Here is a 24027-nt window from a genome sequence, read left to right on the forward strand (position 1 = left end):
CCCGAGCCTGTTTCTGGCCTTCACCACCGGGATCCTATCCGTTGCCCATTCGACGGCCGTCGGAGGTCGTTTGCACCGTCTCCCGGAACCGGCTTCTTACCCCGCGTTAATTCTTAACGTCTCAGTTTTCACCCTTAAATGACCCGGAGCTCATCACGCCAACCCTTCCACCTCGAGTAATCCGGACATACTCCGGCAAGCTCCCAACCGCGTTCCTGACTACCTGGCCGTTGCTTCGCCATGGAACAATCGGGGGTGTCCCTGGAGATCAGTCTCCACCCCCAGCTATATCAAGATGACCAACTGGGCTTCGACCCTAACGTTGAGCTGGAGGAAGAGGGCATGGATTTCGGCCACGAGAAGACATGGGAGGAAGCTGAGCATCCCGAGGAGGCCATCCCGGAGTCCTCCGCCATCTCGGAGCGGGCCGGTGATTACGACGATACGCTAGATGCAGCCCAAGAGGTCAACGCGGGGGAGGACGAAGACGTTCATGCCGCTGGCGAGGAAGCAGGCGGCGAGGAACCAAAAGACCAAGAGGACCAAGAGGACCAAGAGGACCAAGAGGACCAAGAAGACCAAGACGAGATCGGCTACGACGACGAAGCTCCCGTGGCCGAGGACCCCAACCCGGTCTCAGACGTTGACGGCGTCGATCAGGCCGCCGACCAGCTCGAAGAAGATGGAGATTCAGCCGAATCGTTAGACGTTCAGGGCGTTAGCGACGTGGCGCACGATGCCGACATGTCCTGGGAGCCTGACGTGAACGCTGGGGCTGACGTTGAGGCCCAGGATGAGCCTGTCGACGATGTTGAGGCCGGCGACGCCGAAGAATCCGCTGAGCCAACAGAGGCAATCAACGCCCTCGCCGACGAGAACATTGACGACGATGCTCGCCAGAAGGAGGCCGATGCCGCTCAACTGGAGCAGAAGCTCGATGAAATCATCGAGGAGCATTCTCCCCCGCCCCGCAAGTTCCCCAGCATCGAAGTCATTTACAATGATGAATGCTATTCTTTGTTTGGGACCGCGGACGATGATCCCAACTCCTACTTCCTTTCAGATCCGGAGGAGCTTGGGGATTCTTTGTCTCAGTTTTTCGCATCTCTCCGGGACGTCATATCCGAGGACCTCGGGTCGACGGACGAGCTGGCAATCCGCCTGGATTCTCTGGATTTCGAGTTTGGCGAACGGTCGAACGATAAGTTCCTTCGCCGTAGCTTCCACGAGATCCTTGATTGCCACGAATCCCTATGTCGAGCCTCTGGTGCTTCCCCGGAGCCCGTAATCATCCAGCTCTTGGTGAGGCGGGACAGCGAAGAGCATTTCCTTGAGCTTCTGAGCCAGGCAGAGCGCGCCAAGAATAGACCGGAAGAATCAGAGGATTCCGAGATGTCCGACGCGGATGAATATACTCTGGTCTCTGCTTCCGGCAACGAAGAGGCGGACGCCGAGGTGTCTGATGCAGAAAGCCCAGAGGATGATCAAGAGGGAAATCCTGGCGCCGTGGATGCTGCCAACGACCATCCCGTGCCCCAGGGTCCTGGCCTGGAAGAGGCTGGCGATCAGGAAGACGGGCCAGGGGACCAGGTCGAGGTTGCCGATACGGCTGCCGTCACCGAGCCAGAGTATGTCCCCGACGAGACGTATGGCGAGGAAGACCGGGAAGCCGAGGCGCCCTCCGAGGAGGCCCCTGACGCCGCTACCACCGAGAACCAGGCATGGGGGGAGCCGGAAGCTCTGGAGAATGCGCTGGACCCGCAGCGTGTCGAGGAGGCTGAAGAGCCCTACATTCATCAAGACGATTATGAGGAGGACGAGGAGGCCGAGGAGGCCGAGGAGGCCGGCGACGAGCACGGCTGGGATGATCAGGAGTTTGGTGGCCACGCCGAAGTTCCTGAGCAGGAGGATGTTCCCCTGGAGCTTTCTGACCAGCAGGTTGACTTGGCCCAGCAACAAGAGCCGGGTCCTTCCCTGGGATCGGCCGGTTCCATCCCGGCGGAGGAGGTTGCCGACCAGAGAGACGGCAAGCCCGAGGAGAGCGACGGTGCACATGGTAATTCCCCCACCTTTCACTTCCCAGCATCTCTTTTCCGTCATTCAACGCCTATCCTTCGTTCAAGAACAGCGGGAGGGATATCGGCATATCAGCGTCCATCCGCGCCATCGCATGAACTCGCCGCGGCGGCGGACGAGGAGTGGCACTGGGAGATCTCATTCTCTGAGGATGAACAGCCGGAGATGCTCATCGACTTCTCGGAGTGCGACGTGGCATCGATGGGTCACGAGAGAGCAGCCAGGGTCGCTATCTGCGGGTCCGAGTGGGCTTGCGTCGATAACCCGCGAGGCTTCTGCAGCCCAGCAGCATCGGAAGACATGCGCACGAGCCTTGGGTTTGATATTGGTGCTGACGAAGCTGCTTGTCAAGATGACGAACTCATCCTTGCCTTCGATGAGGATCCCAACCCCGAGACGGCTCCGGAAGAAGGGGATGAGTACGAGGAAGATGACGTTCCGTTCGATGAAGCAGGCAATCCAGCCCTCGCTGGCGAGGACGCCTATGAACATGAAGAGGCTGTCGACATGGAATACGAGTCCAGCCGCGACGCTGACGAGGCGAGCGGCCCAGCTGCCGCCATGGCCGAAACGCAGTCCGTCCACACGAGCACAACCATCAACGGCGATGAAATCGACTACGACGAGGAGGATGCCGTGGTTTCCGCGCCCGTGGATGGCGGCGCGCAAGAGCTTGAGGCGCCTCCCGAAGCCGACGATGACGAAATCGGCTGGGAGAATGACGAAGATGAAAAAGAGCAAACGCCGGCGGCGAGCGGAGAAGCCGACTTTGAGCTGTCGAATGCGGCACTTCCAAGCCCGCCGAGCGGATCTGGTAAACGAAGCAGGCCTGACGAGACCGAGGGTCCCGCCGAAGAGACCGGTATGCCGCCGCCTGGCCGTCCAAAGAGGATTCGTCCATGCTAACGGGGAGCGCAGACCACAAGCGTCGTCGGACTTGATCGGCGGGCTCGTTGCAGCAATCTTGGACTTTGCTTTCTTCCTAGGCACAAGCTGGCTGTAGTTCAGCCGAGGATCGACAACCCCATCATATCTCACTGACCCCTTCCGGCCCCCCATCCGCTTTTCACAGGTAACGTGTCAGCCATCTTGCCGCAACGCGATGCGGCTTTCCAGGTAGGTCAGGATTCGATTTTCCACGAAGACGACGCCAACAGTCTCTGCGGGCAACACACTTCTGGCAACTCGACTGGGCCGGGATGGGACGCCCACGGGCGAAGAGCCCACGCCATTTCCAGGATCAGCATTCGACTCGACGTTCGCAGCCACATTGGCCGCTCCGATTCATCGCCACTTTCTTCTTGTATCTCGTTCCAACCCCTTACCCTTTGTATTATCATTAACTCGGACACCTTGGAGTTGGGGGGATCTGGGAAATACCGCGGGGGTATGGTTCTTGAGGGTTGGGCTATCATGGCCATGTTAGAGTCGGGGGCGGCGCAGGCCGACAGATACTTCAAGGTAGCGGTTGCAGCATGCAGCTGAGACTGCTATAATCCTTTTTCCCCTGTTCCCATCGGCAGCCACCGTGCTAGGCCAGCTCATTTGGATGGGCGGACCGGCGCTGGGTGCTGGAAGGAATCTCGCCTGCATGGAATGGACAGGTTTTCCTTTTCCCTCTTTTTTCTTCGTTTCTTCCCCCAGTTCTGGGCTCATAGTTGTTTTTGGGGTTGTTGCTGTTGTTGTTGTTACCGCGCTATCTATCGTCCCGTCTTTTTCCTTCCTGGCCAGATGCTCTTGGCTGGCGTGACGGCAAAGACCGGCTCGAAACGCAGGGCGACTGTGCGGTGCGTTGAACAGGCTGGCTTGGGGGTCATGATGGCTCTGTCGTGATTGCGAGCAGAGCAGAGGTGAGGTGGCCCAATACGTAGCAAGAAGACTTGGCGTTTCTCTCTTTGGGCTCAACGTTGGAAACTCTTGGCATCAAACACATGCTCAGGTCCCAGGTCTCTCGTGGCAGCCGAGCCGATCCTGAAACGGGTGCACGGGTTGAGCCTCTACCGGATCGCCAGCAAGGAGGGGGGCCACCCTGGGGCCAAGACCGATCTCTGCAGTGCATACATGTACTGCGGTACTGCACCGTATGTACATACGGTGCACTACACATTACCCAACAGTGAGAGCCTCCCATCCCTCCTTGGGAACCCCGTGGGTGCTCGTACGCCGGCCAGGAGGAAAGCTGGGACGCTGGGAAGCCGGGGCCGTCGCGCTGCCCAGCCGACGGGACGCGCCAAGCGTGTTATCACGCTCAGCATGTGACGTACACAGTACGCAGTATACCCTCATTTCCTTTTTGTCGTCCTGGTCGCATCCAACGAGCCGCGTCCCAGGAGGCAACGGCCCGGATGGACTCGCCCAACCATCCGCCCAAGAAGACGTTGCAGGCCAGACATATCGCGTAACGAAAACGTCGGCGTTGGTTCCTGGGAATCGAGGCTGACGTGGCCCGCAAGCATGCGTGGTGTGTGGATTTGGCCGCCGAGGAACGGATCCCCCGACGGAGGTTGGAGGGATCCCTGGTACGTTATGTTACGTTACCTGACGTTACGGGTTTCGGTCGCGTTGTGGGATGGAGGCGATGATTCAGGATCAGGGTTGGACGAGCGTACCGAGGGAGACGTGGTGTCAGTTGGCGTGCATACCGTGTACTGCGTACAAGAGCTACTGCGTATTATAGTAAGACCGGGACGGGAGATCGTGGGGGTCGAAATGAAAAGGCTGTGTTCGCCTACGCCCGATCGAGGATAACTAGGGTTCACGTCGACGTTTAACGTATCTCATCACCGCTGAGTAAGGCTACCCAGGAGGAACCTGGAAGCCCAGCCTCCAATGGACACTAACTTGTACTGTACTGTGTACTGTAGTATACTGTGTACACAGTAGTAGTACGCTACAGGCGGGGGGGGAGCCATGCTCCATGTGACTTGCCAACCCCAGGGATCTTTTTTGGTGGATGAACGGGACTCTCCCAAAAGTCATCGATTCGTGGCCTCTTGGCAGAAAACAACCCTGATGGAAGTTTCATCTCGTCAGGTTGACATTGGTGGCTGAGGGCCCGTTGTTGCGACGAGATTGGCGCCGGCGGAGCGGCGTGCCAGACCCACGTCAGGGTTGTTTCCCCCAATCCCCCCCCCCCAATCCTCCCAATCCCCTTGCCGCTGCAGGGTTCCGGCCTGGGTGGGAAGTTGATGTGCAGGTCTTTCGGACGGAACAGCCCCCCCCCCCCCAGGGACGCCCCAGGGGTCCCGGTTCCCGACAGGGGTCGCTCATGATTCTTGAAACCGCCGCCCGTCCCCAGATTTTCCCTTTCGCACCACGCACGCCCGCCAGCGCAAGCAGGGGTGTCTCCTCCAAACCAACAAACGAAGAAGCCCTCGTTGCGCTTCTCACTCAACCCTAGAACCCCTCTTGCAAAGCTTCCGTGCAACCGCCGGCCCCGTCGGTAGCCGTGAATCGCGACGCGGAGGACTGCCGTTTTTGGGACTCCGCCGTCGCTGGAAGGCTACCAACCTACCTACCTACCTCACCCACCAGTCACTGCCTCTACCTACGAGAGTCCCCTCTGCTCATCAGCCACCAGCCTTTCGAGGCGAGACAACGGACACGCAACCCCCGCGAACTTGGTCCAACCAGGGAGTCCCCGGCGCAACACCAGCACGGAGAAAAAAAAAAAAAAAAAAAGACACGCCTCTCAGCCTCTGTCCTTCCAGCGAAACGGAAAAAAGACAAACGCCCCGAAACAAGAGAAAGAAAAGAGCCCCAACGACGGCCACATACAGGACGCGCCGGCCACAATCGGCAGACTCACGAATGCATCGCTAGCGAACGCCTCGCTACCTCTCTCGTTGCTCTTCCTCTCCCCCCCCCCCCCCCTCTCCCCCACCGACTCGGCTTGACTCGCCTGGCGCGAGCAATTACGGTTCTCTTCTCTCTCGTTGTTTTCACCCTTGCCCGGACCGCCGAGGTGGGCCGCGACCGCGTTCGCTTTTCCCTCTGCCCTCCGCGCTCGTTGTTCTTCGACCCTATCGCACAGTCGGCGTTGAGGAGGAGAGAAAGATACGATGTTGGAAGACAAGTATGGACCCCTCCGCGCGCGGGCGCCGTGGCCGCGTTAGGTCTCCGAGTCGGCAGCGAAACCCGCGGCAGAAGCCCGCGGATTGGGAGCGTTTACTGATGCTTCGGTCTCCGCCAGATACATCGGTCTGACGCTGGCCATGACCTCGAGCTTGGCCATTGGTACGCTCCATCCCCTCTCCCCCCTCTCTTTTTCCCGTCATGCCATGCGGAAGTTGATTGCTCACCGTCTGCACGCTCCAGGCACAAGTTTCGTCATCACCAAAAAGGTACGAGGCCGGCCGTCCCCCCATCCCATCCGCGAACCGACGGCACGACGGAACCCTGGACGACATGAGTCGCCGCCAAAGAGACAGGCTCGCTGACCGGGAGTGGTGTACCATCAGGGATTGATGCATGCCGAGGAGCGCCATGGCTTCGAGGGCGATGGGTTTGTCTATCTCAGGAGTCCGTTGTGGTGGGCGGGTATCATCTGCTGTACGGACAACCCCTTCCCTTTGACCGAGGCGCGTGCGCGGGCGCGCGCCGATACGGGGACGTGCTGACAACGAGGGGCAGTGGTTTGCGGAGAGGTCTTTAACTTTGCGGCATACGCCTTCGCACCGGCCATCTTGGTCACCCCGCTTGGCGCGTTATCGGTGTTGATCGGAGCGGTGCTGGGCGCATACTTCCTCAAGGAAGAGCTGGGGATACTGGGAAAGCTGGGGAGCGCCTTGTGCCTGATCGGAGCCGTCATCATCGTCCTGCATGCGCCGCCGGACAAGGACATCCAGACGATTGACGAGATCCTCAACTACGCGATCCAGCCTGGTACGTCGTGCTCCCGCATCGCGCCTCGGAAACGTCCGGCTGACCATCTGTCCAGGGTTCCTGCTCTACTCCCTGGCCGTGTGCGCGTTCGCCGGCTTCATGATCTACAAGATCAGCCCGAGATACGGAAAGAAGAACCCGCTCGTCTACCTGAGCATCTGCTCGACCGTCGGCTCCATCTCCGTCATGGCCGTCAAGGCCTTTGGCATCGCCCTCAAGTTGACGTTTGGCGGCAACAATCAGTTCACGCACCCGTCGACCTACGTCTTCATGATCATCACGGTCGTTTGCATTCTGACCCAGATGAACTATTTCAACAAGGCGCTCAGCCAGTTTCCCACCAACATGTAAGAGCTACCTTGGCGCCTCCCCCCCCCCTTGCGGCATCGTCACGCTCGTTCCCGGCCCGCTAACCCCAGCCAGCGTCAACCCCCTCTACTACGTCACCTTCACGACCGCCACCATCGCCGCCTCCTTCATCTTCTTCCGGGGCTTCAACACGACCGAAATCGTCAACATCCTGTCCCTCCTCTGCGGCTTCCTCGTCACCTTCACCGGCGTTTACCTCCTCAACCTCAGCCGCACCGACCCGGACGGCACCCGCACCCTCGCCCGCCGCACCCATGGCGACATGACGGGCACCGACATGGTCTCGAGCATCCAGACGCGCATGAGCATGGAGGCCCGCCGGTCCCTGACGTACCGCCGCATCAGCACCGGCAGCGCCCGTCCCGGCGACCGCCCCGGCGACCGCGAGGGCCTCATGCGCTCGTACGACGAGGAGGCCGCGGCCGGGTTCGGCCTGACGGACCTCACGGAGGATACCGACGAGGAGGATAGCCAGGACGATCCTCGGTCGCCCATGATCCCCGCCTTTCCCAAGTCCAACGGCCACCACCCGCCCAAGTCACCCATGGATCCCGCCGGCGGGCCTTCCTCCTCCTCCCGATCTTCCTCCGTCGGGGCCACCAGCGGAGGCCGTCTTGCCGTCAAGGGGAAGAACGGTGGCGAGTCAATAGAGATGCAAAATCAGAGGCTGGGGGATAGGTGATGATGCGGGTTCTGCTGGAGGGGAGCCCCTGCGTAATTCCTCTCGCCGGTCGGCTCCCCGCCGGCGGCTGCGGCAGCGTGGGTCGGGGCTGGGCAGGCCGGTTGGGTTCATTGTAGACACGGCGTCGGGGGAGCGGGGGGGAACAGGGGGAGTGTGATATGTTGTACATACATTTGCGTGATTTGGTTTTGTCCTGGGCCGTTGTATTATCCACCATGTGTTCATTTTTTTTTCCTCTTGTTCGTTCTATCTGGTTTTCTTGTTCAGGTCCACGAAATGAAATGAAAGATGACGCCCGCCATCCATCCATCCATCCATCCATCCATCCATCCACGGCGCTATTTTTTCATTCCTCTCTCTTTTTCTCTCTTCTCTCTCTCTCTCTCTCTCTCTCTCTCTCTCTCTTTCTTTCTTTCTTTCTCTCCCTCTTTCCCTCAACTCCATCAACTCCCTCAAGTCAGTCACAGTTTTGTGTGTTTTCTTTTTGTCCTCATGCCCGAGGCGAGGCCACGAATCACCACAGAACAATACCGACCGAGGATCCCCGCCCTCGCACGACCCGCCGTGCCATACCGGCCCATCCACGACGTACGCCCGCACGGCAACCATCGCCAACGACCATGCAACATCGGCATCATGAAGGATTCCTTGGTCCCGCTGTACGTTTTCTTCTCCCTTGTTTTCTTCACGCTGGGTTCCAGGCGCTGCACGCTTCGTTCCTCCCTCCCCTTCCCCTAGCTGAGGGGTTCTACTACGAGTCTAGTTCTACTACGAGTCTTTTGGTGGGGCGACGGTTCAGGCCATTCCTTTAGGATTCATCATCACGTCATGGAGCACGCGCGCGTGCATGAGACGGGATGGGTGGGCGGGCAAGCTCGGGAGATCAGCTGAGTCCATGGCTGGCGCCTACCGCCTACCACACCTGGGTAGCCTGCCCGATGCCGTTGGGCCGGGCACCTAGGGCGAATGAGGCCGAAGCGAGGCAACACACATGGATGTATAGTACGTCGAGGAGGTGGAGCAAGCGGGGGCGGCGGCGGAAGGGTGCGAGTGAGGGGGGGGGGGGGGGGGGGGCACGCAACGGCAACCACTCCATTTGGTCTACGACAAGCTGTATGTGTCCGGGTATCGTTCTGGTCACCGACAACCGCATCACGAAAAGCCAGTTATGTTCATTCACAGTGTCCATTTCCCCGAGCGAGTCCAGGATCATCCGCCGTGTATCGTGGTTTTTCCTGGATAGCTACACTCCCGGCCCCTCCTCCAAAGGCACCATCCGTCCCGTTTTCCCATTCCGCAGACTCAATGCACAAATGCTCAAAGTTTGACGCCGACTGATCCCATTCACCCATGAATACCAGTGCCGAGCGTGTGGCGCCGCTCGAAGAAAAAGAATCCTCGCGGCCAGGAGCCCGCCGACCCCTCATGTGCGATTACCACGCGTTGCCATCAGTAGGGACGTCCCGGCCGTCGGCAGGAGGAGCCGGGGCGGCGCCCCGGCCGTTCTCCTCGGCCGCCTTGGGGGCATCCTCAACGGGGCCGTCGTCCCAAGCAGGAGGAGCCACACCACCCGAGTCGTTGCCCTTCTATTGCTCGACCGGGGCGGGCTCCTCCTCCGCAGGTTGCTCCTCCGCACGGGCGGCCTCGGCGGCGGCGGCGGCGGCGGCGGCCTTAGCGCCGTAGTCCTGGCTCATGGGCTGCACAACGGGGACCTCCTCCTTGGGCTCAATGATGGTGACGGCGTCGGGGAGCGACTTCTGGGGGCCGGCCTTGCCGTCGGGGTCGCTGCCGCGCATGATCTTGACCTTGATACCGAGCACGCCCTGGCGGAGCAGGACGTGGCGAGTGGCGCTGTCGATGAAGTCCTTGGCGGGCTGGCCGGAGTGGATCATGAAGCCGTCGGTGAACTTCATGCTCTTGGCGCGGGCGGCACGCAGCTTGCCGGAAACGACAACCTCGCAGCCCTTGGCGCCGCTCTCCATGATGAAGCGCAGGACACCGTAGCAGGCACGGCGGACGGCGAGACCGTTGAGGAGCTTGTAGCGGAGGGACTCGCACTGGGCGACGGCCGAGAGACCGCGGTTCTGAACCTTGGCGGCATAGAGAGAGACGGAGTTCTCGGGGAACTTGAAGCGCTTCTGGATGAGGCTGGTGAGCTCGCGGATGCGGCGGCCCTGCTCGCCGAGGACCTCCTGGGTGTGGGTGGCGCGGATGATGATGTCGGTGACGGTCGGGGTGACGCGGACCTCGACGCCCGAGTAGCCCTCCTCGGCCAGCTCACGCTGGAAGAACTCGTTCAGCTCGGCGTAGAAAACGCCATCGGCGACGAACTTTCTCCGCTTGGAGCTGTAGGACACCCAAAAAAAAAAAAACCACCTGGTTAGCCACCGAGCGTTCCACGTCGAAGAGCCATGTCGTGGTTGAGGAGGGGGGGCCCTGGATGTTCTCTTGTTTCGCAAGCACAAAACGACAGGGTGTTTCTTTGCTTACATCTGAGTGCCGGGAACAGCCATGATTGCGATTTGGCGATTGAGTTTCCTCGCTCGATTGTAATTGTTGCAGAGGTTGAGGCCGTCTCGCGATGTGCACCACCCGCCGGAGGGACGATTTTTCGGATTGGGGAAATTCGACCTGCACACGGCTTTTTGCGAATTCTTGGTGGGCTGTGATGAGTTTCTCTTCTGGGCAAAAAGTGGAGTAGGGTTTGCCTCGGCCAATGGCGTTGCGTCGAGGCCCGAGGGGGGGTGCTATCGGTAACTTGGGGGGGTGGCTGCAGCCCTATCCCAGCTGCTTGGGAGCTGAGGCGGCAATCAACCTCTTCCGGGGGCCGAAGGTGGGGCACTGTCAACGTCAACTTGGACTTGGCTAGGAACGGGAGAGCCAAGCAAGCGCAAGGCCGGGATGGAGGTCTTGTGATTCTGCCACGACCGATCTCTCTCTCTCTCTCTCTCGCTCTCTCTTTCTTGCCTTTCCCCGGCGCATCTTGTCTCTGTTCATTCTTGGACATTGGTACATCCAACATCCCGCGGACTGGCCCGTCTTGTTGTCGCGCTGTCTCGCTGTTATCTCTGCGCCTCCCTCTGCGTCTCCTCCTTTCCAGCCTCGGGTCCCAAGCGATGGCCATGCCAGTCGTCCGCTGTTAGGTGATTTGGTGCATCATCTTCCCCCCTGCGCCTACGCTGACGCCCTCCCTCCCTCCCTCCCTCCCTCCCTCAACGCCTACGGACCGCGCTTCATCGCCTCAGAGCACCGCCGCCGCCGCCATGTCGGTGCCTCAGAGTAAACACGTATGTGGACATGAACCATGCCTGCGCTTCGGTTGGCCGGGCCGGGTGCTGAAGGATAAGCCCAGGTGTTCCCAAACGTCCAGGCCCTGCGAGGGGGGAAGCCTGAGCTCGGAGATCTCGTGCTCACCGACTACCACCTCGTCTTCCGCTTCCCGCCCGAGTCGTCATCCCCACCGCCGCCCGAGTCGTCGCAGAGCACCGGAGGGTCCTCCGGCAAGAAACGGCCGCCGAAGCAGGTCTGGTTTGCGTTCCACGTCGTCGCGCACTGCACCCTCCGGCCGACCCCGCCCTCGAGCGGCATCCCCTCGTCCGTTCGGCTGCGGTTCCGGGACTTCACCTACGTCTGCTTCAACTTCAACGACGACAAGCAAGCCCGGGATGCGTTCGAGTTTATCCGCGCGAGGACGTGCCGGCTCGGCAGCGTCGAGAACCTGCTGGCCTTCCACTACTCCCCGCCGCCGGGCTCTCCCGAGAACAAGATCAACGGCTGGGACCTGTATGACGCACGCGCCGAGTTCAGGCGCCAGGGCATCAGCGAGAAGTCGCCGGATGTGGGGTGGAGGATCTCCACCATCAACCAGGACTACTCCTTTTCCCCAACCTATCCGGCGCTGCTCGTGGTGCCGTCGAGCATCTCGGACAACACCCTCAAGTACGCGGCCAACTTTCGCTCCCGGGCCCGGATACCGACCTTGAGCTATCTCCACCCGGTGAACAGCTGCTCCATCACGCGAAGCTCGCAGCCGTTTGTGGGGCTCCGCATGAAGCGCAGCATCCAGGATGAGCGCCTCGTCGGAGCCTGCTTCTCGGTCAGCGAGTCGCTGGATACCCTCTTGTCCTCCAACCCCCCCGACCGGAGCCCGTCGTCTAGCCACGTGGACCTGAGCGCGGATGCCGACCTGCCGGCGTCCGAGGTGGACAGGATAGGCATGGAGGACGAGCTGATCGCGGGCGCGGCCCCTCAGTACGACCCCAAGACGGGCAAGCGCCTCATCTACGGTGCCCAGCAGCACAATCTGATCGTGGACGCGCGGCCCGCCATCAACTCGTATGCCATGCAGGCCATCGGGATGGGCTCGGAGAACATGGACTATTACAAGTTCGCCAAGAAGGTGTTTTTGAACATTGACAACATCCACGTCATGCGGGACTCGCTGGACAAGGTGGTCAGCGCGCTCAAGGACGCCGACCTCTCGCCGTTCCCGCCCAACCGAGATCTTTTGGCCAAGAGCAAGTGGCTGAAGCACATCGGCGGCATCCTGGACGGCGCGGCCATCATCGCGCGGCAGGTGGGCATCCAGCACTCCCACGTGCTGATCCACTGCTCGGACGGCTGGGACCGGACGAGCCAGCTCAGCGCTCTCGCGCAGCTGATGCTGGACCCCTACTACCGCACCATCGACGGCTTCATCGTGCTGGTGGAGAAGGACTGGCTCTCGTTTGGGCACATGTTCCAGCTGCGATCTGGCCACATGGGCCACGAGGGCTGGTTCACGGTGGACAACGACGCCCTGGCCGGGTCGACGATCCGGCCCGGGGAGAGCGAGGGTCGCGTCGACGCCATCGAGAACGCTTTGGCGAGCGCGAAGCGGTTCTGGAGCAAGAACGTGGGCGGCGACAAGGACGCGGCGGCGGCGGCGGCGGCGGCGGCGGCAGCGGCGCCTGCGCCCGACGCCGAAGAGGGGTCGGCCGTCGACGAGGCGAAGCTGGCGCCGGTTCCCGCCAGCGAGGACTACGCAACGCGGCCCAAAGACGTGTCGCCCGTCTTCCATCAATTCCTGGACGCGACCTATCAGCTGCTGAGGCAGCACCCGACGCGGTTCGAGTTTAACGAGCGGTTCCTGCGGCGCCTGCTCTACCACGTCTACTCGTGCCAGTACGGCACCTTCTTGTTCAACAACGAGCGGCAGCGGCACGAGGCCAAGCTGCGCGAGCGCACGCGCAGCGTGTGGGCGTACTTTTTGAGCCGGCGCCACGAGTTTGTGAACGACCAGTACGATCCCACCGTCGACGACCATACGCGCGGCAAAGAGCGCTTGATCTTTCCGCGGCTCGGCGACGTGCGGTGGTGGCACCAGATGTTCAACCGCACCGACGACGAGATGAATGGCGACATCAACGCGTCGGCGGCGACAGCGGAGCGCGTCGCCGCTTACTCGTCTGCGCTCTCTGCCGATCCGAGCCCCTCGGGCAGCGACGGGGCGCGGAGCTCGCCGGAGCCGGCTTCGCAGCCGCCGAGCCTGCGGGCCAGCCGGTCGGTCCTCGCGGGCGTCGAGACGGCGCACGAGGCGCTCACGCCCGAGGCGAGGACCCCGTCGACGCTCAACCGCAGCGCCAGCACGGGGGGGATGCCCGGGGCTCTCGGCGCTCTGCAGGACAAGCTCTCGGGGTTGACGGTGGGCAAGGGCATCTTTGGCGGCGCGGCGGCGGGCGGTCCCAACAACGGTGCTGAAGGGGGAGCGCCGAGCACGTCGAGCCAGAGCGAGCCCAACGGTCTTGTCCTGGGAGGCAAGGCTACGAGGAGGTCGAAGGATGATGAGGGAGGACAGGAAATGGAGGATATGGAGATAGGTTAAGTGTCAGCAAGCAGGCCGCGTTCAGCGGGCTCGGAGCGGATCGGTTCATCAAGCGATGCTTTGGGGGATGGGGCGGGGCGGTCGGGAGCGCTTTGCATCTGCTACGGGGTACATTGGTGGTACCTTTGGCTACGGCTACGCGTCGTGGATATGATTTGGTGTATGAGGCTTGAGTTGATAGAATGGGCAAACTCGGGCCCGCGGTCTTGCCTGTCTACCTCCCCTGGTAGGTAGGTACCGGACCTTTTTGTTTCCTCAGGTATCCAGTGCCTGCAGACGATGACGAGGATGAATTCGATCCTTTTTTTTTTCCCCTGGTACCTCAGCTTGAGGGATCCTCATGGACCCATCCATCTCCATCGAACTTGTCGAAAAGCAGTACGACAGGACGGGATGTGGAATTTCATTCTATTTTTTTTTTTTTTTCTTTTTTATGTTTCTCTCGTTTCCGGTGGCGTCGGGTGTATTACTGTTGTCCAAAGTCAAGCATCACCACCTCTGTTGAACGGGAGTACGGTGTAACGAGATGTACAATATTACCAGATAATACCCCCCCCACCTTGACAGTGCCCCCCGGGGCCCCTGGGGCCCCTCGGCGGTAGGTCAGGACAGGTAGGTAGGTACCAGGCACGGTAAGTGGTTACAATACCTAGCTTTCGGTAGGTAAGGTACCTAGCCCCGCATCCGTTTGGGCTCCATCGGTCCCCTCGAGCGTTTCTGCTCCTGACCTCCACTGTGCTGCCCGTGACCTGAGCTGCCGTGCCCGTTCCTGAGCTCAGGTCCTTGATTCACCTGCAACCCTCCACACCTATCGTAGGTAACTCACTCAGGTAGACCTGACCTGACCTGAACCGTCCAACCCCGGGACTTGCCCGACGGGACCCAGCCCACTCAAGGTACCTAACCCCCAGCTCAGCTCAACCACACCCACACCACGATCTCTGAAAAATCCAGAGACACATTCGGCATCACCATCGTTGCCAACCTCAGCTGGGCTGCTTTTCTTAATTCCATCTCATCATCCGTGCTGTGGTCCGGCCTGGGTGCTCCCCAAAAATTGATGGTTTCTTCCCCTCTTTTTTTTTTTTTTCTTCACCACCTAATAATACCGAGTACCTACCTACCTAGGTACCTACCTAGGTACCTTACTGGGGGCCCAGTTCCGACAACACCCACTAGGGACGAAAGGAGGAACCTGGCTGGGCCAGAGCTCCATCTCCACTGCCATTAGGTCGTCGCCTCAAACCCAACAAACAACCAAAACTCCAGTTGCCTGCCTGCCTGCCTGCCTGCCTGCCTGCCTGCCTGCCTGCCTGCCTTCCGCCCAGCCAGCCCGGCCTACCTTACCTACCACCTGGTACCTACCAGGACGCACCCCGACACTGGACGCACGACGCAACCCCGGTCGGGTCGGCCCCAAACAACCAAAGAGACACCGCCCGCTTTCCCCCATTGCACATTGCATCACATCCCGCACCCAAGCAACCTACCGACACTGTGCTCCCCTCCCTTCCCCCCCCCCCCCTCCCCCAAATCCGAAGAGCCTCGCCTCAGGTTGCCCCGTGCCCAGCAACCTGCCCAAACCAAACCAAACCTACCTCTGAGCTTCTAATCGAGGTCCGACAACCTGACCCTGACCCCCCGGGTTTAACAAAACCATCGACATCGACTTTTTTTTCCCCCTCCTTCTTGGTTTCCCCCGACCACGGCGTCCTTCGTTTCTGCAGAGTCGCCCGCCATGGCTGACGCGACAAATGCCACCGAGGAGCTGTACCCCATCGCCGTGCTGATCGACGAATTGAAGGTATTTACCCATCATCTAGATCATCTTGTATTCTGGCGGTGACATCGTCAAAGAGAGCTTCACCCACCCCCTCTTCTCCCCTTCGCGCACCCGCTCTCCCTCTCTCCGCTTGGCTAATGTCTTCCTCCGGCCGCCTAGCATGACGACGTCCTTCTTCGCCTCAATGCCATCCACCGACTCTCCACCATCGCCCTGGCCCTGGGCGCCGAGCGCACGCGCGACGAGCTCATCCCCTTTCTTGATGGTCTGCGTTTTCCCCTGCCCTGCCCCGCCCCGCTCCGTTCCGCTCCGCACGCGCCTTCGCCCCCCCTCTCTCCATCGCGTCCTTCCGACCTTGCTTGCCGCGCCCAACCGGTCGCTGACCACAAACCCCGGATGCAGAATCTGTCGAGGACGAGGATGAGGTCCTCGTGGCCTTGAGCGAGGAGCTCGGGAGCTTCATCGACTACGTCGGCGGTCCCCAGTGGGGTCACGTCCTGCTGTCCCCGCTCGAGAACCTCGCCGCCATCGAAGAGCCCGTCGTGCGAGACAAGGTAAACCCGCGCCTCCTCCTCCTACTCCTCCTCCTCCTCCTCCGACTCACAAGCCATCCGGCTGACGCGTTGGATCGCTTGTTCCTCCCCCGCAGGCCGTCGAGTCCCTCAACAAGATCTGCGGCCATCTCTCGCCGCAACAAGTCGAGGAGTACTTTGTCCCCCTCACAATCCGCCTCTCCAAGGCCGACTGGTTCACGTCCAAGGTGTCCGGATGCGGCCTGTACACAGCGCCCTACTCCAAGGTCTCGCCGCCCGTCCAAGAACAGCTCCGCCAGCAGTTTGGCCAGCTGGTGCACGATGACACCCCCATGGTGCGCCGCCAGGCCGCCACCAACCTGGCCAAGTTCGTCAAGGAGATGCCCGCCGCCATCGTCATCGAGGAGATGATACCCCTGTTCCAGCACCTCGTCCAGGACGACCAGGACAGCGTCCGCTTGCTGACCGTCGAGGTTCTCATCTCCATCGCCGAGGTGGTGCCCAAGGAGCAGCAGGCCAGCCACGGCGTTCTCCTCACGTCGCTGCGCAGCTTGATAGATGACAAGAGCTGGCGCGTCCGCTACATGATTGCCGATAGGTTCGAAAAGGTCGGTCCTTTTTTTTTTGTTTTGTTTTGTTCCCAGGGGGAAAGAGAAGGGGAGGAGAGAAGGTGGTGGAGGAGGGGATACATCATGCGCCAAGGGACGGCTGGCTGACGGATGTCACAGATCGCCAAGGCGGTGGACGAGGAGGTGGTGGCCAGGGACTTGGTCCCCGCCTTCGTGAAGCTGCTCAAGGACAACGAGGCCGAGGTGAGGACCGCCATCGCCGGCCAGATCCCCGGTTTCTGCGCCCTGGTCGACCGGAACACCCTCCTCAACGACATCATGGGGACCGTCGAGAACCTCGTGACGGATACGTCGCAGCACGTCCGCGCGGCCCTCGGCACCCAGATCAGCGGCCTGGCCCCGATCCTGGGCAAGCAAGAGTAGGAAGCTCCCTTCCCCCCCCCTCCCATGCAACGCGTGCGCGTTCTGTCCTCCGCCGCTGACTCTCCCGCCGCAGGACCATCGATCACCTGCTGCCCATGTTCCTCCAGATGCTCAAGGACGAGTTCCCCGAGGTGCGCCTCCACATCATCTCGAAGCTCGAGCTGGTGAACCAGGTCATCGGCATCGACCTGCTCGCCCAGTCCCTTCTCCCCGCCATCGTCCAGCTCGCCGAGGACAAGCAGTGGCGCGTGCGGCTCGCCATCATCGGCCACATGCCCCTGCTCGCCAGCCAGCTGGGCGTCCAGTTCTTCGACGACAAGCTCAGCCAGCTCTGCATGGGCTGGCTCGGCGATACCGTCTTCTCCATCCGCGAGGCGGCCACCCACAACCTCAAGAAGCTGACCGAGGTGTTTGGCGTCGAATGGGCCAACGAGGCCATCATCCCCAAGGTCATGGCCATGGGCGCCCATCCCAACTACCTCTACAGGATGACGACGTGCTTTGCCATCTCGGTGAGATGCTTTTGCTCCCTCCCCCCCGTCCTCGTCTCTCCGGCACGACGGATCGCTAACCAACCACGCCAGACGCTCGCCAGCGTTGTGACCATGGACGTGATCGTCAAGTCCATCCTGCCCATGCTCGAGAAGCTCACAAACGACGAGATCCCCAACATCCGCTTCAACGTGGCCAAGACGTACTCGGCCCTCATCGCCGCCCTTCGCCGCCTGCCCGAGGAGGGCACCATCTACACCCTCGAGCAGGCCAGCAAGGGAGCCCCCCTTCCGCTGTCGCCCAAGGGGCAGCAGGTGATTGACGAGCGCATCGTGCCGTGCCTCGAGAAGCTGCAGAAGGACGACGATGTTGATGTGCGCTACTTTGCGACCATCGCCGCCGCGGCTGCGGCGGGCTCGACGCCCGAGGCGGCTGCGGCGGTCGCGGCGGCGCAGGCGCAGGCAGGCCATGTGGGCGGCCCCGGGGGTGAGCCTATGAATACCTCACCATAGAAGCAACAAGAAACGCGTTGTGTCGAGTAATGAAGCAACTGTCCCGTTTTAATGTGCCACACGAGGCCGTCTCCTCAAGTTCTCTGTCTCTCCTCTCTCTCTCTCTCTCTCTCTCTCTCTCTCTCAGAGTGTGTATGTGTGTGCATGTGGTTGATGTCTGTGGGATGGAATGGGATGGGATGGGATGAAGAGTGGGGGAGACAGTGGTTTGGGGTTTTTTTTTTTTTTTTTTTTTTTGGGGGGGGGGGGGGGGAGGGGTGCTCATGTCATGTTATGAAGGCTAGATGTTTTCATATTACCCCTGGGTTCATGTCATTAGGAGATACCGTAGGGAGGACAGAAAAGGGTAAGAGGATGAAAGGAAAACCCATGAGTGTACCGCCGAGCCCTCCATACATTCCTTCTTTTTTTTTATTATTTTTGAAGCATGTTGTTGCTGTTGTGGTGGTGGCGGTGGTTGTTGTTGTGATGACGATGTTGTTAGAATGGCCCATGAGGACAATGTTGTCGGCGTGACATATTGGGGGGAGGAGGGCGTCGGAATAGGAAGAAGAGAGAAGGGTGTCCCACGACAGGAGAGGTCGGAGGCCCAAGATACACTGAATCTTTTCTCTTTTTTCATCTTGCCTCTTGAACAAGTAGATGTTTTCTCCCTGACTTGATAATCCGGCTCGGTGAAACCAACTGCCCCACGTCTCCCGATGGCTTCATTGCTTGCCCGCAACCTTCTCAAAGCACAGGGTGCTGATGGTCTGCCCCTTGACCCCCCCGAAGCTGAAGCTGGGGTACTCGACCCTCCCCGCGAGCCGCAGGCGCGGCGCCGCCGAGGACGCCGTGGCATCCTCAAACCAAACCTTGAGCTCCTCCTCGGTCCAGTTGCAGCTCGTCACGACGAACAGCCCGCCCTCGCGGAGCAGCGCCAGCACGCGGGCGCCGTACCCTTCAAACACGCGCCGGCCGGTGGCCGGGTCGATCTCGTCCGAGAGGCTGACGGCGTCAAAGGTGCCCTTGTCGAGCACCAGGTCCCAGCCCGGGAACCCCGGCGCGTCGGCGGGCCCGAGGTCCGCGACGGACCCGCGGAGCACGTCCCAGACGCGGAACGAGACCTTGGCCTCCTCGTCATCGTCGTCTTCGTCCTGGCCGCCGCCCGGTCCTTCGCCGCGCGCCTGCGCTTCCTGCCGTTCCCGCGCCGCCTCCGCGGCGGCCCCGGCAGCTCCCTCCTCGCCGTCCTCGCCGTCCTCGCCGTCCTCGCCGTCTTCCTCGTCACGATCCGGCCCCAACCCCGGCCGCCGCTGCCCGCTGCCCCTACCACTGCTCCTCCTCCTCCTCCTCCTCTCCCTCCCCACCGCCTTGGCCAGGTCCACGCTCCGCTCGCTGTAGTCCACGCCCAGCAGCCTCCCCGTCCACCCGTCGTCGCGGAGCGCAAACAGGAGGCTTCCGTTGCCGCAGCCGAGGTCGAGGACCGAGGCGGCGGCGCGATCCAGCCGCCACCCCCGCGCGGGCTCCTCCCCGCCCGGCTCCTGCTCCTGCTCCTGCTCCTGCTGCTCCCGCTCGTCGAGAAAGCCGACGATCTTGGCCTCGGCGTCCGAGTCGTCGAACCAGACGGTGCCTTCGTCGCGGGGGTTGTCGGCGTGGTTGGAGAGCTCCTTCTCGTAGAGGTTGTCCCAGCTGTGCGTTGTTTGGGAGGGGTTGTTTTAGCGAGGGCCTGGGTCCATGGCGGGGAAAAAGACCAAGACGGGCAAGACGACGAGGAAAAGGAGGGCAGAGCAGCAACAGCAGGGGACGAAGACGTACTACTCCTTGGTGCCGAGGACGGACGGCTCAAGGTGTGCCGGGGTGGTGGTGGTGGTGGGATTTGCCATGTTGGACAAGAAAGAAACCCTCGCAGAACGGTGGATCGTATCGGTAGCTTCGGGGAGGTTCCGGTGATCCTTTCCGGCGAGGGTCGAGACGGCGTGGTGCTTTGGTGTAGGACAGCCCAGGTCCAAGCACAAAAAGTCAACCATTCTGCCGTCTTCGCATGGCGGGGCCGTCCGAAACCATGGAGGGGCAACGTTGGAGTTGGTTACGAGCTTAGGAAGGCGGTGAGATGATGCGGGGCAATCTTGCACGTACCATCCATGGATGTACTACAACTCCTTCGTACCTTTCCTCCCTCTTCTTGTCCTCGGGAAGCCCCGTCCTACATGTCTTACAAAGTGCATAATTATTCCTCTATACATGGCTGCGGCTTGTATCGCAGGGCGGTAAACGCACCCGGGGGAAATTCAAGCTACAACATATATACGCATGCACACAATCGGCAGCTGGATTCAACGTCCTGGTCATTGCACATCGTCGCGGTTGTTCCAGAACGGGAGGGGTATATGCTGAACAGAGGTCGTCGTCGACCCTGACTAGGTACTGAGAACCGTGGCCACAAGATAATGCGAGTACATCCATCCTCGCTCTCTCCTCATTCCCCCCCCCCACGGCCAGGGGAGGGAATCATTCAGGTCGTAGAAAAAGTCGACGAGAGAGGGAGAGAGCGAAGAAGAAGAAAACAAAAAGAAACACAAAAACGAAGAATCGTCATCAAGACCCATTGCCAACCATGTCCCCATTCGCATGGCTTTCATGATCCGTCTTTGCTCATCATAATCTTGGTCGTCTCTCACACCCTACCCACCAATACTTCCCCACCACCCCGTCCAACTGTCAACGCTCAAGTCTCATCCATCGCTCCGCCGTGTGTCGACCTAGGTAGGTAGACACCGGATAAATACCAACCCATTTCACCACGCCTAGTCTCGCGGAAAGAAGAAGGGGCCATCTTACCTCCAACGAAACACCATTATTTACAGCGTCCACACGGGCGCCTTGACAAGCACCTGTCGACCCCTGACCTCGACGGCCAAGAACCCTGCGAATCGCACCCTTGGCGTGTCTTTTGCCGGCGGCGGAGGAGGAGCTGCGTGAGAGACAACACCGTCAGCAATGCTTTTCTTTTTTGCGTCATTGTCCCGGCTGCCTCCCGGGCCCCGACCGCCACCCGGCGTCCCGCCCCCGCCGGCCTCCCTCGGAACCCCCGCGTTATCGCCGCCGCCCCTGCTGCTACCGCCGTCGGGGGCCTGTGAGTCCTTACCTCCTGCGTTGCCGCCTCCGTCTTTCCCATCCTCCCCCGCGCCGTTGGTTCCGGCCGCCTTCTGCTGATCCTCGGCAGCGTTGGCGCCGCTCGCGTCCGAGGGGCGCGGCTCGAGCGCCGGCAAGCCCGTCTTCTCCACCTCCATCATGTCGGGTTGGATGGGGGACTCGGGCAGCGGGTACGTGATGGCAACGTCGCGGCTCTCGAGGGGCAGGTTGCTGGCGATCCCCACGGCGAGCTCGACAATCATGCTGGCGCTCCCATCGACGCCCGACGGGGGCGGGTCGGCCAGGTGCTGGAACAGGTGGGCCGTCAGGTTGCTGGTGGCGCGGCGGATGAAGTCGTTGCGGTGGTTGGTGCTTTCCGGGCTGCGGAGCACGTCCTGCAGGCCCTCGAGCGTCGCCATGCGCCAGGCCACGACCTTGCTCGTCAGCGCGTCGTACTCTTCCTGGCTGTTCATGGTGTAGCTGAAGTTGCGGATGTTGAGCTCGATGGCCTTGAGGTGGCGGCTCAGCGCCGAGTCCAGGCCCGGGTGGAAGCAGCAGCTGAAGATCTCGTCGACGATCCAGCGCGTGATGACGGCCCGCCCGACGGCCGTCATCTCCTGCTTGCCCGTCTTCAGGGCGTCGGCGCTCACAAACGAGACCAGCCACGCGGGCAGCGACACCCAGTCTTTGCGGATGTTGAACGCGAGGTTGTTGATGGCGCCGTTGAGACGGTTGAACCGCGTCGTGTACTCGCTGTCGTCGAGCGACGTGCGGCTCTGCGACATGCGCTGGTTGGCAATGGCGTTTTGGAGCTGCTCCACCTGTGCGTTGAGTTGCTCAATCTCCTTCTTTCCATCAAAGTAGAGGCGCTTGACGTTCTTGTACTTGGTCACTTGAGAGAGACGGTGCGGTTAGCTGACGGGCGCCGTTCCACCAAAACGACAGCAAACGAGGCAGGCCATGCATACAGAGATCCTTAAACGCCTTTTCTTGGTCTTGCTGCTCTTGGGTCGGCGGCGGAGGCTGCGGGCTGTTGCGCCCAGGCACCTCGCCCTGGCCTTCGATGTTGCTGGGGCGTGGGAAGTTGGGCGCCCCGGCGCCGGGGGGCTGCGGTAGCGGGTTCATGTTGGCCGGCTGGCTCTGCCGGTAGCCCGGCGGCGGCGGCCCCGGGGGCGCCTGCACCTGTTCGCGCATCTTGTCGGCGTCCTGCGACCGCCGACCCGGGGGTGGCCCGCCGGCGGGTGGGGCCATGTTCTGCGGTTGCTGTTGCGATTGCGGGGGCGGGGCCGTGGCCTGAGCGGCGTGGGGTGGATTCGGCCGGCCGGCCGGGATATCCTGCGCCTGAACGTGCTGATAGCTTATCGCGTGTCCCGAGAGGTTGGAAGCCGACCGCTGATCCGAGTCCGGGGTGGGAGACTCATGCGACAGCTGCGATACCGTCTCTGGGTTTTGGGGATGGGGGCTGGCCAAATGCCTGGCAAATGCGTGCGGGTTGCCTGCCTGCTGCTGCGAGCCTGGAACCGGGTATTGCTGCGGCTGCTGCTGCTGATGCTGCACCTCCGAGTAAGGCGAGGTCTCGGCGTCCCCGGGCACGGCCCGGATGGTGGGATGCTGTATGTCCTGTGGGATCTGCAAGTGCAGATGAACCTGGTCAGAATCTCCAATGGCGTATGGCGGCTCGTGGAAGTCTCCTACTCCTGGTTGGGGGGATGGATGTGTAGCAGAGCCCTGGTGTTGCCAGTCAGGCTGCGACGGCGGATCCAAAGAGACCTGGGAGGCGCCGGAGCGGAGAATGGGAGGATACGACGGTGGAAGGCTCACGCGCTTGGAGCTGCGGCGGCTGGGGGCGGAACCACTGCCGTGCTGGGTGTTCTGTTGCAGGTGCGCAAAGTCCTGACCCCGCGGGTTGAGTATGTTTCTGAGCCGGTTGCGAGTTGACTGCTTCGGTTTTGGAACCTGGGCCGGAGCAGACGGCGGCGGCAGCGGCAGCGGCGGCGGCGGCGACTGCGGGCTGTAAAGAGGTGAAGGTCCGCTGAGGATTGGCGACGAGATGTTGGGGTCGCTGGCGTCGTTCAGGTCCTCGACCGAGGAGGATCCGGGAGGAGGGTGTTGGAAGCGGGGTTGGTGTTGTTGTTGTTGTTGTTGTTGCTGTTGGGCGAGCAGCTGTTGGGTTGGAGTGAGGGGTGACTGGGCTTGGGAATAACGGTATGACTGGGATCGGGTGACTTGATCCGCGAAGTCGTGCTGCTGCTGCTGCTGCTGCTGATGGTGGTGGTGGTGGTGATGTTCTCCTAGCTGGCGCGAATCAAACGATAACGACGACACGCTGCCTGAGTGCTGCAGCTGCGGAGGGAGGGTGGTGGAGATATTCGCGTGATGGGGTGGCGGCGGCGGAGGGGCCTGCTGCTGCTGCTGCTGCTTCTGTTGCTGTTGTTGTTGCGCCTGCGGCTGCTGGTGATGGAGGTGTTGGGGTGCGTGATTACTCGACCCCAGGTTGGAGTCGGGTTGAAAGGACAAGGAGGAGTCCCGGGGGCTGAAAGCCGTATTGGGTGAGGCTGAAGAAGGGGGGTTCGCTACCGCTGCCGCTGATGCTGGCGGTCCTCCTCCTGCTGGCGCTGGCCCTGATCCTGTGGGCACCAAGGTCGAGGCAGTGTCCTCGGCGCCCGTCGACCCCACCAGGTTGTGCTGAGAGCGATTGTTCTTCCCAGGCCAATGCAGCCTGGACGGCAT

The 24027-nt window shown here is 61.3% G+C and overlaps 7 protein-coding genes across 7 annotated transcripts; 4 read left to right on the forward strand and 3 right to left on the reverse strand.

The window, feature by feature from the left end:
- Positions 1-240: 240 nt before the first annotated feature.
- VTJ83DRAFT_825 (uncharacterized protein) lies at positions 241-3017 on the forward strand (the record flags this gene model as incomplete). The annotated part of the gene is made up of 3 exons (XM_071014511.1): positions 241-2056; positions 2429-2938; positions 2995-3017. 3 exons carry the CDS (start codon positions 241-243, stop codon positions 3015-3017), a joined length of 2349 nt encoding a protein of 782 aa, XP_070870178.1.
- Positions 3018-6137: 3120 nt separating this feature from the next.
- VTJ83DRAFT_826 (uncharacterized protein) lies at positions 6138-8011 on the forward strand (the record flags this gene model as incomplete). Its single annotated transcript, XM_071014512.1, has 7 exons — positions 6138-6151; positions 6269-6312; positions 6394-6419; positions 6537-6627; positions 6709-6960; positions 7016-7307; positions 7384-8011. The coding sequence occupies 7 exons, from the start codon at positions 6138-6140 to the stop codon at positions 8009-8011; spliced, it is 1347 nt and encodes a 448-aa protein (XP_070870179.1).
- A 1586-nt stretch (positions 8012-9597) lies between these two features.
- VTJ83DRAFT_827 (40S ribosomal protein uS3) lies at positions 9598-10524 on the reverse strand (the record flags this gene model as incomplete). The annotated part of the gene is made up of 2 exons (XM_071014513.1): positions 9598-10357; positions 10502-10524. 2 exons carry the CDS (start codon positions 10522-10524, stop codon positions 9598-9600), a joined length of 783 nt encoding a protein of 260 aa, XP_070870180.1.
- Positions 10525-11274: 750 nt separating this feature from the next.
- VTJ83DRAFT_828 (uncharacterized protein) lies at positions 11275-13874 on the forward strand (the record flags this gene model as incomplete). Its single annotated transcript, XM_071014514.1, has 2 exons — positions 11275-11298; positions 11364-13874. 2 exons carry the CDS (start codon positions 11275-11277, stop codon positions 13872-13874), a joined length of 2535 nt encoding a protein of 844 aa, XP_070870181.1.
- A 1738-nt stretch (positions 13875-15612) lies between these two features.
- VTJ83DRAFT_829 (uncharacterized protein) lies at positions 15613-18186 on the forward strand (the record flags this gene model as incomplete). Its single annotated transcript, XM_071014515.1, has 7 exons — positions 15613-15678; positions 15817-15922; positions 16060-16211; positions 16307-16798; positions 16919-17178; positions 17256-17694; positions 17767-18186. 7 exons carry the CDS (start codon positions 15613-15615, stop codon positions 18184-18186), a joined length of 1935 nt encoding a protein of 644 aa, XP_070870182.1.
- A 707-nt stretch (positions 18187-18893) lies between these two features.
- VTJ83DRAFT_830 (uncharacterized protein) lies at positions 18894-20048 on the reverse strand (the record flags this gene model as incomplete). The annotated part of the gene is made up of 2 exons (XM_071014517.1): positions 18894-19854; positions 19981-20048. 2 exons carry the CDS (start codon positions 20046-20048, stop codon positions 18894-18896), a joined length of 1029 nt encoding a protein of 342 aa, XP_070870183.1.
- Positions 20049-21023: 975 nt separating this feature from the next.
- VTJ83DRAFT_831 (uncharacterized protein) lies at positions 21024-24027 on the reverse strand (the record flags this gene model as incomplete). The annotated part of the gene is made up of 4 exons (XM_071014518.1): positions 21024-21136; positions 21311-22189; positions 22266-22926; positions 22993-24027. The coding sequence occupies 4 exons, from the start codon at positions 24025-24027 to the stop codon at positions 21024-21026; spliced, it is 2688 nt and encodes an 895-aa protein (XP_070870184.1).

The sequence above is a fragment of the Remersonia thermophila genome, chromosome 1 (assembly GCF_042764415.1).
Source record: "Remersonia thermophila strain ATCC 22073 chromosome 1, whole genome shotgun sequence".
Classification (NCBI taxonomy): domain Eukaryota; kingdom Fungi; phylum Ascomycota; class Sordariomycetes; order Sordariales; family Chaetomiaceae; genus Remersonia; species Remersonia thermophila.